Below are 13,356 nucleotides of genomic sequence, written 5' to 3'. Positions count from 1 at the left end.
GTGATTTCCAATAGACCCTCCGCTCAAGTAAAGCATAACAATTGCTGTCGATATATTCTGCTTATATTACTAGCAAATTTAAAAGGCAGTCGATGTATTCCGTATATATTAAAGGTTATAATAATTGCTGCAAGTAGGGACAAATGGAATCGGTCTAATATTCAACTTTGAGTTTTGTGGGCCTATAAAAAGCAAGTGTGTAGGAGCTGAAAAAAGCAAATTAATAGAACTGTGAACTGAAATGGCGAGTTCACCAGATAGTGATCGTCACACAGAAGATACTTTTAATGGCGGTCAGCTCAAAGATCGCAAAGTGTCATGGGCAAAGCTAACTCGTGTTGATTCCCTCAACTTGGAAGCCGGAAAAGTTTCTTCTACACCAGCAAGACACGCCGCTCAGGTATGAATTTAACTTATCGTTTAGTTGTCTTGTTCCAGTTTACGTGACACTATTTCATTATTCATTATTACAATAGTTTGTCAAAGAAAATTGATACATTTTTATATTTGAAAACGTACCTGTATATTTCTCATTGTATCCTGAATGAGGAACTTCTATCGCCACATAAATGTTACTTAATTATATATGTTTAAGGCTACGGGTTTCAAAAAATTTATATCCACACAAACATTATGCTATGTTTCTAAAACTGCTAAGCTTTAAACCATTTTTTTCTTTCTTAAACTCCGTGTTGATTCAAAGTATGTCACATAGATCGGACGGATGGAGTAAATATATATATACACACACACACAAATACAGTCAGAGATACATCTATAATTTTAACTGATTTGATGGCTTGTTCGACTTCTAGTTTAGGTCCTTAGCATTAAAATCATTTTAGAAAGGACAGCCCGGTGCACTAAGAGTCCGTTTGGATTGGCTTATAAGTTGCTTATAAGCTGTTTTCAGCTTTTTTGAGTGTTTGGCTGGCCAGCTTAAAGTCATTTTGTGCTTAAAATAAGCTCAAAAAATAATTGGACCCATTTGACTTAGCTTATCTAAAGCGAACATAATTTGAAAACGTTTATAAGTAAAAAAAAATAAGTTAGACTACCTCAACTTATTTTTTTTAGCTTATAAGCTGCAAACAGCTTATAGGCATAAGCCCATCCAAACAGGCTCTAAGCCCCTATTATGCGCAAGGTCCGGGGAAGTACCGCATCACAGGAGTCTATTATATGCAGCCTTACCATGCATTTTTGCAAGAGGTTGTTTTCACGGCTCTAACCCCTAACCTATTGATCACATGGAAGCAACTTTACCTGTTACGCCAAGACTCTCCTTCAAACTCGTTATACTTTAAAATTTATTGTACTTTAAAAATTAATGCTCGTATATATAATTCAAAGAAAGACTTTCGAACTGTCTGAGGAAAGACTTGAAAGTCTTCTACCCCATTCATTAAACTTCCTATTAAATGTCGCATTCAGATCTAATATTTGTTAAGTACTAAAATATTTGTGGGTTTCCATCTAAAATCTATAATCCACTTTAAAATTAATAGTTGTGTTTAGATGGATCCAATACTGAAACATTGGATCTGCCCATGCTAACCGTGTAAATATTCCTATAATATTATCCGTATAAATTTAACTTGTTAATTTTCCAGATATGTAATAGCTCTACTACATAGTATCTTTTGGGTAACATGGGTTTTAACTTTGACTATACTTAAAAGTATTTAACTTGCAATTGCAGGCTGATTGGAAGACAATATTGAGTTTAGCATTTCAGTCCGTAGGAGTTATCTATGGAGACATAGGGACTTCACCTCTCTACGTTTATGCAAGTACTTTTACAGATAAAATTGGACACAAGGATGACATTTTGGGAGTATTGTCACTCATTATATATACTATAATCCTCGTACCTATGACTAAATATGTCTTCATTGTCTTATGGGCCAACGACAATGGCGATGGTAAGTTACAAGATGTTATTTTAATCAACATGATATATATATATATATATATATATATATATATATATATATATATATATATATATATATATATATATATATATCATATTTAATTTGCTTAGAAAAGAATGAACCTATTTATATTTAAAATATTATGAACCTATTTATATATGTCAAATATTTTTGACTTTAGACTTTTCATTGTGATAATAGCATTTTTGGCCTCTCGGTTATTGGAAAAATCAAAATTTGGTCTTGTGATTTATGACTCAACATATTTAATCTTCAATTAATCAGAAAGTGTGTGTTTGCTCCCTTTATGTAGACATTATGTTATATTTAGACATTTTATAGAACTACATTACCGTCAAATTGAGTAAAAATACAAGTTTAAAATAATACATGGGTAATTAAACGAGGGAACAATTAATAATTCTCATAGTTTGTGAATTTTCACAAGCAAGGTATCAAAAGTGTACATTTTAATTAATTGATGATTAAATGTGCTTAGTTAGATATCATAAGGATAAAAATCAGAATATCAATAACTGATGAATTTATCCATGATGATATGCTCTTATAATCATAAACATATCAAAGACATGTTTAAGACGACAACTTCCATAGATACTTCTCATGATACTCACCGTTTTTTTCTCTTTCTTATCTAAACTTCGTGTTTAGTCAAAGATGATTATAATTAGTTTCTTTTGAATTTCAGGGGGAGCATTTGCGTTGTATTCTTTAATGTGTAGATATGCAAAAGTGAGTCTCATCCCAAACCAGGAGCCTGAGGACAGAGAGCTTTCACACTACAATTTGGATATACCATCCAATCAATTTAAAAGGGCTTTGAAGATCAGGCATAAGTTGGAGAGCAGTAAAATTGCAAAAGTTTTTCTTGTCTTCGTTGCCATCCTTGGAACATCTATGGTTATTGGTGATGGAGTTCTCACTCCTTGCATCTCAGGTCATCAATTAAACATTGAACATATACTTAATGATTTTATCATTTCAAGCTATATAATATGATCGACAGTTTTCTTTAATCTGGTGCTTTCTCATGGTGCAGTTCTCTCCGCCGTAAGTGGAATAAAGCCTCTAGGCGAAGGTGATAATACTCCCTTCATTTCATTTTATGCAGCAATATTTCTTTATTAGTTTGTTACATAAAGAAAATTTATTCTTATATTTGAATACAATTTAACTTTGAATTTTCAAATCTAACCTTTATAACATGTTTTTATAGTCACGGAAATCTCATGACAAGTTTAAGACCATAAGTTCTAAAAGTCATTCTTTTTAAAACTTCGTACCCAATCAAATTACACTACAAATTGAATCAGGAGGAGGAGTATCATTCTCTCTCTTTCCTTTTTTCTTCTTTCATTCAGATAGTGTGCTCTCTAACAGTTTAAGATTAAAGTGTGTGACCATCTCATCTCTGCTAACAGTTTAAGATTAAAGTGTGTGACCATCTCATCTCTGCTTTTAGATGAGATGGTTACACACTTCAACATGATATTTTAGATGAGATGTTCCCACACTTCAACATGGTATATCAGAGCAGGCAAGAGCTCCTGGGTTAGAGTCCTTTCCACGTGTTTGCCTCATAAAAATTATCAGGCTCGCACGTTTCGTGTTGAAGACATCATTAAGTAAATAAAAGTGTGCTCTCTATAACAGTTTAAGCTTTTAGATGAGATGACCACATACTTTAACATGGCCTCAGAGCAGACAGTGTCCTGGGTTCAAGTCTCACCGCACCCGTTATAAAAAAAAAAAAAAAAAAAAAAAAAAAGAATTTTCACATGTTTGACCCGATGAAAAAGAATCAAACCCCACGTGAGGGGTTCGTTGAAAATATAATTAAGTAAATAAAAGTTAGCTCTCTCTACCAGCTTGAACTTTGGATGATACGATCACACAATTCACTTCAACATGAACAACTAATTGATAACGATTTTTTTTCTGCAGGGGCTGTTGTGGGTATTTCCATCGCAATATTGGTAGCCCTTTTCTGTGTTCAACGTTTTGGTACAGACAAGGTGGGTTATACATTTGCTCCAGCCATATGCATTTGGTTTGCGTTTATAAGTGGCATTGGCCTCTACAACTTGTTCAAGTACGATATCACTGTCTTACGTGCCTTTAATCCCAAATACATCATTAACTACTTCCAAAGAAATGGTAAAAAGGGATGGATTTCTCTTGGTGGAGTTTTTCTCTGCATTACAGGTTCGGATTTGATTTATATATACTGATAGTATGAATTTCATATATTTTTCTCGTCTTTGTTGAAAGACTGTTCTATGAAACTATACAGGATCTGAAGCTATGTTTGCTGATTTGGGTCACTTCAGTGTGCGTTCTATTCAAGTAAGTCTTGTTCATCTCATTAAAATATTAACCCATAGTGAAGAATTAAATTTGTCTTTAAATAAGTATAATTGATTTTTTTTTTCCTGGTATAATCTAAGTGAACTCACCATGTGTATATATGTAACGCAGATAAGCTTCAGTTGCCTCGTATGTCCAGCTTTGCTCTCAGCTTACAGTGGGCAAGCTGCTTTCCTCTCAAGATTCCCTGAAAATGTGGAGAATACTTTCTATGAATCAATTCCAGGCAAGTCTTACCAATCAATACAAAATTAAATTGAGATACCTACAATTACATTCTTTTCTAATTTTAGTCATACAATTACCTTTTAACCGACTTGATTGGATAAAAAAAAAGGTATACTGTCAGTACATTAAACTTAAACTCTATGCCAACTTCACCAATTTTTTAAGTGAACTCGAAAATAGACTTCCAAAAAAGTAGAGTAAAATATAAAGATCTATTGTATTGGAAGATCAGTCCTAGTAGTTGACTTATTTCGTGTTAAAATTTCGGAAATTTGTCTGGAAAATCTAGTTGTAAAACATTGACCATGGAGAAATTATGGAAACACAGTGCATATGGTAATGTACACATCTTTTCTCTACTCCACATTGATCTTCACATTCTGGTAATCTGGCACCACATTGATCTTCTCGTTTTGAAGGTATATGTACTATGTTCATAGTATAACATAACATCATATAAACAAGGAATATAAATTTTTATAGACTGAAGTTGTAAAACCATTACTTACACAATCGGGTTAACTAAACAGTAGTTGCAAGTAACTCTCTGTAATAAGTATACTGATATTAATTTAACACCATATATTATTGGTTTTGTTACAGATCCACTTTACTGGCCAACATTTGTAGTGGCTGTTGCTGCAGCTATTATTGCAAGTCAAGCTATGATATCGGGAACCTTTTCTATTGTGGCTCAGGCCCAAGGTCTAGGTTGTTTCCCAAGGGTGAAAGTAGTTCACACATCAGCAAAATATGAGGGTCAAGTTTACATCCCTGAACTCAATTACTTCCTTATGGTTGCTTGTGTTCTAGTTACTCTCAGCTTCAAAACCACAGAAAAATTGGGACACGCTTATGGTATTGCCGTGGTTATTGCTGAAATCATAACCACACATATGGTCACATTAGTAATGCTTGTTATATGGAAGACTAGGATCTGGTGGATTACCCTATTCTACGTGGTGTACTTATCCATTGAATCTACCTATTTCTCTGCCCAGCTAACAAAATTCACGCAAGGTGGTTATCTACCCATGGCGTTTTCGGTCGTGCTCGTGATCATTATGGGAACTTGGCACTATGTTCAAAAACTTCGATACCAATTCGAGCTCAATAACAAGGTTTCAAGTGACTACATTAGGGACTTAGCCAATAATCCAGACATCAAAAGAGTACCCGGCATAGGACTACTATACTCCGAACTAGTACAGGGGATTCCACCTATTTTTCCTCATTTTGTGTCCAATATTCCCTCTGTCCACTCTGTCATAGTTCTCGTGTCGATTAAATCCATTCCTATAAGTAAAGTAGAACTACAAGAACGTTTCTTGTTCCGGCATGTTGAGCCTAGAGAATACAAGGTGTTCAGATGTGTAGTTAGATTAGGGTACAAAGATCAACTCGGAGATACAAACGATTTTGAAAACTAACTGGTGGAATAATTAAACAAGTTCATCCGACAAGAACATTATATTCTTGCAGCACATGAACAAGTTGTGGATAGAGAAACTGAACCAGTATCTGGCCAATTAGTGCCTGGAAGATCATCCAGGGTCCACATGGAGGAAGTCCTACAACAAGAAGTAGATTCTAGAATATCATCAACAACTGGTTCTGTTCAAGCCCAGTCTAATCGTTCATCGAGTAGAATACAAGTGGTGCCTCCAAGTTCGGGACAAGAAGAGATGCAGTTTGTGGAAAAAGCTAAGGAGCAAGGAGTGTTCTATCTATTGGCAGAAGCTGAGGTGGTGGCTAAACAAGATTCGTCGTTCGTGAAGAAAGCTTTTATCAACTATGGATATAATTTCTTGCGCAAGAATTTCAGGCAAGGGGAGAAAGTTATGGCAATTCCTCAGACAAGGCTGCTAAGGGTCGGCATGACTTATGAGCTATAAATCTGACTCGCATAACAAACAAACAGTGTGATTAATAGTATGATTTCTGCAATTTGTATATCTTTACTTTTTATATTATCCCTTAATAATGTGTGAAAGCTTTTGTTTTGATCAAGTGCAATGTGTGTAAGCTTTCAGCTTGAGTAATGTAACTGTACTCATAGAACTTGTTTGGAAATGTAATATTCCCTCTATTGACTCTATGATAACAAATGCCCCTTGGGCCTAATTCAACATGAGAAGCTAGCTCATGGATTGTCCAATATCATATAAGGAGACCAAGTTTATGTCCACTACAGATGTAGAAATCTAACACTCTATTTTAAGTTCCAACTTGAAGAACAATATTATTGCGTTGAGATTTTATGTATTCCTCACCCCCCCCCCACCCACGCCCAACCCCCCCCCCCACCCCCCCGGGTCCCATAAAACTCATGAGATATACAGAATATCCAGTGAAAATCCCAAATGAATACATATAGAATGAGTACTTCTTTTAGTCTTTTGTTCAAGGGTTAGGATTTGTTCCCTTATTATGAATTCAATTGGTTGGATATACTATAAAAGCTGTTACAACATTGCTGTATAAATTATTCTTTTGTCTGGTCTTCTTTTTCTTTGGGTAATAAAATGTAGACTTCACGTTATATTGAGGTACAATTATTGTGTTATCTTATTAATAGTAATGTTGGTCAACTCTAACAAAAGACAAAGAGGTATCTACCAATTGCTAAATTAAGCCAAACATTCTCATTTTTATAAATTATTTGGTCGTAGATTAACAATCGGCACTAGGAATTTTACTATCCAACGTATTGAAAAATCACACACCAACTCTTACATTTTTGCCAGTGAAGAAAAAATTTAAATCAAGTTAGATTTGGGAATAAAATTGTCTGTCTTGTACTAGAACCATGTTGATTCCAGATGCAAGTTTACTCCCTTCTTTTCTGATTTTGAATCTATTTTTTCTGCTCTTATGACCAGAAAAATTGAAATTGAGTACTAGTTGTCAAACCAGTATTTCTAAGGTGAGTTTAGTCCTAAACTGTTTTATAAATAGCACAATTATTAGTTCAAGATGTTGAGTGAAAAACAGATAAATGGATCATTAAAATTTGTCATTACTCAAAAAAAATTAAGCAGGGTTGAAAACAAAAATTACTATTTGGCGCGGGGCATGTGTGGGTAAACTTTAAACTTAAGTAATCAATTTCTTTTACTTTCTAGAACAACTAATGCTAAGGGTAAAGTTGAAAAAAGATAATTAGCCTTTTCTTGATTTTCTAGAATGACAAAAATCTAGGAATAACTATTTCTAGTATACATGACAACTAAATCGGGATATAATAATTGCTGCTAAGTACAAAATGTTTGGGACAAAAGGGAATTGAGCTGGTAGTCAAGTTCTAGATAAAGAGCAAATGTGGGGATTGGCAAAGGCAAAGAAAATGGCAAGCTCAGTCATTGTCGACTCCCTCAACTTGGAAGCTGAAAAAGTTTCTTTCCCTTCAGCAAGACAAGCGTTTAAGGTATATATGGATTTAACGAATATATGTCGATACTACTGAGACATGACTGTATTGCATAATTAACTTAATATACATCGATACTACCATGACATGACTGTAATGGGTATTTGCTACTGTATGCAGGCTGATTGGAGGACAATACTGAGTTTAGCATTTCAGTCAGTAGGAGTTATCTGCGGAGACATAGGGACTTCTCCTCTCTATGTTTTTCAAAGTACATTCACTGATGGTAAAATTGGACATGGGGATGACATTCTTGGGGTGTTGTCCCTCGTCATATATACCATAGTCCTCGTACCTATGACAAAATATGTCTTCGTTGTCTTATGGCCAACGACAATGACAATGGTAAGTATTACTTCGTATGTGTTGTTTCACTTAAACCAAACTTTTGCTTTCTTACCTAAATTTGGCGTTCAGTCAATGACCAGTAGAAAATAATATAGAGACCAGTGGAAAATAATACAGAGGCATTAATTAATTTGGTACGCTCGCATGCAGGGGGAGCATTTGGATTGTATTCCCTAATATGTCGATATGCAAAAGTGAGTCTCATCCCAAACCTGGAGCCAGACGACACAAAGATTTCGCACTACAGTCTAGACGGACAATCAAATCAATTCAAACGAGCTCAGAAGATCATGCATAAGTTAGAGCACAGTAAACTTGCAAAAATATTTCTATTCTTCATAGCCATCCTCGGAACTTCTATGGTCATTGGCGATGGAGTTCTCACTCCTTGCATCTCAGGTCACTAGTTAAATACATATTAAACATATACTCCATCGTACTCAATAGATTTATTATCATTTTAAGCTATATTATATCAACAGTACTTTTGTTTAATGTGGTGCTTTCTCATGCAGTTCTCTTCGCCGTAAGTGGAATAAACCACTAGGCCAAGGTGATAATCCGTTACAAAATTTTGCAATGCCCATCTTTTGTAACAACAAGTTTTTCAGGATTTTCTTGTCATCACATTTACATAATCTTTTTGTAGTATAATGGGATGCTAATGGATAAAGATTTTTTTGTGCAGAGGCTGCTGTGGGTGTTTCCATTGCAATACTTGTAGCCCTTTTCTGTGTTCAACGTTTGGGTACAGACAAGGTGGGATATACATTTGCTCCAGCCATATGCATTTGGTTTCTGTTTATAAGTGGCATCGGTCTCTACAACTTGTTCAAGTATGATGTGGGCGTCTTACGTGCCTTTCATCCCATGTACATTATTTACTACTTCAAAAGAAATGGTAAAAAAGGATGGATTTCTCTTGGTGGAGTTTTCCTCTGCATTACAGGTTCGGATCTAATTTATACATACTGAAAGTGTGAATATACTAGTATTATTTTTCTCGTCTGTGTTGAAAGACTCTTTTTTGAAACTATATATATAGGTTCGGAGTTTTCCTATGTTTGCTGATTTGGGTCACTTCAGTGTGCGGTCTATTCAAGTAAGTTCTGTTCATCATTTTTTCTTTGCCCCACCTGCTGAAAATAGCGTGATGTTTTCTAGTTCTATACAAGTATAAAATAATAAATATGTGCTTTCAAATACTGTCTATAATGGACTCACATTTGTATATATGTAATGCAGATAAGCTTCAGTTGCCTCGTATTTCCATCTATCCTATCTGCTTACATTGGGCAAGCTGCTTACCTCTCAGAATTTCCTGAAAATGTGGGCAATACTTTCTATGAATCAGCTCCAGGCAAGTCTCAACCCCCCCACACACACCCCCCCCCCCCCCCCCCCCCCCCTTTATATCATATTCCTTAACTGTAACAATTTGTTAACCCTATAAGTTTAATAAAGTTGACATTGAAGGAATCTTGGGAACAGAAGGAACAGTATATATATATATATATAACAGACCAATATTAAGTACCAGAAGAAAACATTTTATATACAAACTGGTGCAAGTTCTATACCCCGACAGTGTGAAAAAGATTTATACTATCAGTGTGGTTACAACAACTTATTTACTCTATTTTCCAAGTTAGAAGCAGTTAAATCCCTCTATTTCAGTTTATGTGACATGTTTCCTTATTAGTCAACTCCTAATAGAATAACAGAATTCCAGATCGGAAACTTTAACTTTTAAACTTTTCATTTTACTCTTAATGAGAAACTTTTACTGTCACATGTTATGTCGTGTTTAAGACCACACATAATTGGTTTATTTGTGCTACTTACAGATCCACTTTACTGGCCAACATTTGTAGTGGCTGTCGCTGCTGCCATTATCGCAAGTCAGGCGATGATATCGGGAACCTTTTCTATTGTGGCTCAGGCCCAAGATTTACATTGTTTCCCGAGGGTGAAGGTAATTCACACATCAGCCAAATATGAGGGTCAAGTTTACATTCCTGAACTCAATTACTCCCTCATGGTTGCTTGTGTTCTAGTTACTCTCAGCTTCAAAACCACAGAAAAATTGGGACACGCTTATGGAATTGCTGTGGTTACTGCAGAGATAATAACCACAAATATGGTGACGTTAATAATGCTTGTTGTATGGAAAATCAGCATATGGTGGATCGCCCTGTTCTACGTGGTGTTCGTTTCCATAGAATCTACATATCTATCCGCTTAGCTGACAAAACTCACGGAAGGTGGTTTTCTACCTTTGGCATTTTCATTTGCGCTCGTGATAATTATGGGGATTTGGCACTATGTCAAAATCTCATATACCAATTCGAGCGCAATAACAAGGTGAGTGATTACGTTAGGGACTTAGAAAAGAATCCAGACATCAAAAGAGTACTTGGAATTGGATTACTTTATTCTGGACAAGTGCAGGGGATTCCACCAATATTTCCTCACTTTGTCTCCAATATTTCATCGGTCCATTCTATTATAGTTCTGGTGTCAATTAAATCCATTCCTATAAATGAAGTAGCACTCGAGGAACGTTTCTTGTTCAGTCACGTTGAACCTAGAGAATATAAGGTGTTTCTGTGTGTAATTAGGTTAGGTTACAATGATCAACTTTTGGAGGACTTCGAAAACCAGTTGGTGGAACATTTGAAAGAGTTCTTTCGACAAGAACATTATATTCTTGCAGCACATGATGATCAAGCCGCAGACAGAGAAATTGAACCAGCATCTGGGCAACTAGTGGCTGGAAAATCGTCGTCAATGGTGGTCTACACAGAAGAAGAGATGCAATTTGTGGAAAAAGCTAAGGCGCAAGGGGTGTTTTATCTGCTGGGAGGAGCAGAAGTGGTGACTAAACAAGAAATTTGTTGTCAACTATGCTTATAATTTCTTGCGAAAGAACTTCAGGCAAGGTGAGAAAGTTATGGCCATTCCTGAGACTAGGCAGTTAAGGGTCGGAATGACATATGAACTATAACTGTGCCTAGTTACTCAAAATCATACTCACATAACAAACAATCATGGCGGATGTGCTACTATCAAATACTCACATATAACAAACAGAGAAAAAAATACTATGATTTCCGCAGTTTGTATGCCTTGTTCTGTTTTGTCCTGTAATGTGTGCAAGCTTTCAGTTTAAGTGATGTGACTGTACTCTTTAAGACTTCTTTTTAAATGTATTACATACTTCCTGTCTTCCCTCTATTCCAAATTCCAATCTGTTTCACACTGCATTTCATGAGTTCAAACAGTTTTCTACTAGTATTACAACCTCTCTCGAATACTTCTTTAAACATCCACAATTTTAGAAAAAGTGATTTATGGTACTTACACACTCCCTCTACTCCAGGTTCCAACTGGTCTCACATTTGTAAAAACAAGATATGCCTCAGTGATTAATGGACGGACTATGTTCCTCGTAAAATCCTATCGACATAAATGTTACTAATTGCTGTGCTAGTCAGAGCAGATGTCGTGTTAAAAATAAACCTTGATCAACAAAGTCACTGTCAGTAAGTAGCAAGCTCTAGACACCGGGATGCAATACACACAATCTATATCAAAACTCTTGTTTCTTATCAAAACAAAGAACTAAAAAAATGGTAAAATTAAATGGATTAAACAGGACAAAACGGCTTGGGACATGAATGCTTGAAATATCAAACTCTACCACGATCCGCGAAGCTAGAGATTATAGCAAGGTTGCATAATACATGACTAAAGTCTTCTAGCTGTTAAATCACTTATATTTTGATTTCTCAAAATAAAAGATAAAATAGATTTTAGACAATGGGAAATAACATACCTTCAATATTATAGTCCTTTTATCTCATATTTGTTGCTTCATGTTTCAGGCCAAAATGAGAGAAACCAATGTTATAGCTCTATTTTTATTATTTTGAATTTTCATAACCGAATCCCTGCACCCGTACCCATATGGTGTTGGGGAAATCAAAGTATCAAGCTAATATGAGAGAAAAATACTTCTATTACTTTCAAGAATAGAAATAAGAGACATACAAGCTCTAACAAAAACTCTAAAAAAAAAACCTCACAAATCTCTCAAGGATATTACACAACTCTTCTTGGTTGTGCTGTGATGATCTAATATCTGCTTATAGAAAGCTTTACAAGCTTCTCTATTTATAGGACCAAAACTAGGTAGGAGGAAGCTAGGTAGGATGCTGAGGTGTTGAGGAAGCTTCAATGGTTGGTGAGAGTGAAGGTGACTCTAGGTGTGAGCATCCCTTGTCATTCATAGGTTTAGAGAAGCTTCATAGAAATTGCTAAGAGTTGAATTCTTCAATTTGCTTGTAATCGGATATGTCCCTGAAATTGAATTCTTCAATTCTCCCCCTTCCTGCATATTCGTAATAAAGCATCCCGACTATGTCTCTCGCATAGTTCTAGCTTATCTCGTGTCACCACCTTTGTCAAGATGTTCCGATGGATTCTCCTTGTGTTGATCTTCACTAGTCTCAACAAGCTTGTTGATCAATCGTCCGCGTATCCAAGGATACCGAACATCAATATGTTTTGTACGGGAATGATACACGGAGTTCTCGTCAAGTCTAGCAGCACTCGATCGTCACAACGTATCTTGTACTCTTTCTCGCCGGATCCCAAGTTCTCGGAGATAGCGCTTTAGCCACAACATTTCTTTACCGCTTTCGGGCAAAGAATGTATTCCGCTTCGTTGTAGATAAAGCGACACACTTCCGCAATCTTGATTGCCAGGAAATAGCTCCCCGCAAAAACAGATATATCCCGAAGTAGATTTTCTACTATCAATATCTCCGGCCATATCGCATCTCGTATAGCCTTCCAAGACCGGATCACCCACCGTAGCAAAGACATAACTTCGTGGTACCCTTCAAGTATCCGAGAATCCATTTGATCGCTTCTCCCAATGCTCCTTCCCGGTTGGAGAGAAACCGACTCACCGTACCCACCGTACGAGCGATATCCGGCCGTGTGCATACCATGGCATAC

The 13,356-nt window shown here is 35.9% G+C and overlaps 2 protein-coding genes and 1 pseudogene across 2 annotated transcripts; all 3 read left to right on the top strand.

Moving 5' to 3' along the window:
• The first annotated feature begins 211 nt into the window (after nucleotides 1-211).
• LOC132029304 (potassium transporter 5-like) lies at nucleotides 212-6,651 on the top strand. Its single transcript, XM_059418612.1, has 8 exons — nucleotides 212-400; nucleotides 1,703-1,925; nucleotides 2,647-2,895; nucleotides 2,998-3,036; nucleotides 3,903-4,163; nucleotides 4,252-4,304; nucleotides 4,437-4,551; nucleotides 5,157-6,651. The coding sequence occupies exons 1-8, from the start codon at nucleotides 242-244 to the stop codon at nucleotides 5,981-5,983; spliced, it is 1,926 nt and encodes a 641-aa protein (XP_059274595.1). The 5' UTR covers nucleotides 212-241; the 3' UTR covers nucleotides 5,984-6,651.
• LOC132029305 (potassium transporter 5-like) lies at nucleotides 5,995-6,651 on the top strand. Its single transcript, XM_059418613.1, has one exon. The coding sequence runs from the start codon at nucleotides 6,113-6,115 to the stop codon at nucleotides 6,446-6,448; it is 336 nt and encodes a 111-aa protein (XP_059274596.1). The 5' UTR covers nucleotides 5,995-6,112; the 3' UTR covers nucleotides 6,449-6,651.
• A 997-nt stretch (nucleotides 6,652-7,648) lies between these two features.
• Nucleotides 7,649-11,539, top strand: LOC132029303 (potassium transporter 5-like; annotated as a pseudogene).
• The last annotated feature ends 1,817 nt before the right edge of the window (nucleotides 11,540-13,356 follow it).

Source organism: Lycium ferocissimum, chromosome 9, assembly GCF_029784015.1.
Source record: "Lycium ferocissimum isolate CSIRO_LF1 chromosome 9, AGI_CSIRO_Lferr_CH_V1, whole genome shotgun sequence".
Lineage (NCBI taxonomy): Eukaryota > Viridiplantae > Streptophyta > Magnoliopsida > Solanales > Solanaceae > Lycium > Lycium ferocissimum.
This window is presented reverse-complemented; position numbering and strand designations above follow the sequence as displayed.

Excerpts from the sequence above, each read along its gene's own strand:
- LOC132029304 (XM_059418612.1), top strand. The coding sequence starts at position 242 with ATGGCGAGTTCACCAGATAGTGATCGTCACACAGAAGATACTTTTAAT. Across the intron at positions 1,926-2,646 it reads GGCCAACGACAATGGCGATG|GGGGAGCATTTGCGTTGTAT; the intron begins GTAAGTTACAAG and ends TTTGAATTTCAG. Across the intron at positions 4,305-4,436 it reads TCAGTGTGCGTTCTATTCAA|ATAAGCTTCAGTTGCCTCGT; the intron begins GTAAGTCTTGTT and ends TATGTAACGCAG.
- LOC132029305 (XM_059418613.1), top strand. The coding sequence starts at position 6,113 with ATGGAGGAAGTCCTACAACAAGAAGTAGATTCTAGAATATCATCAACA.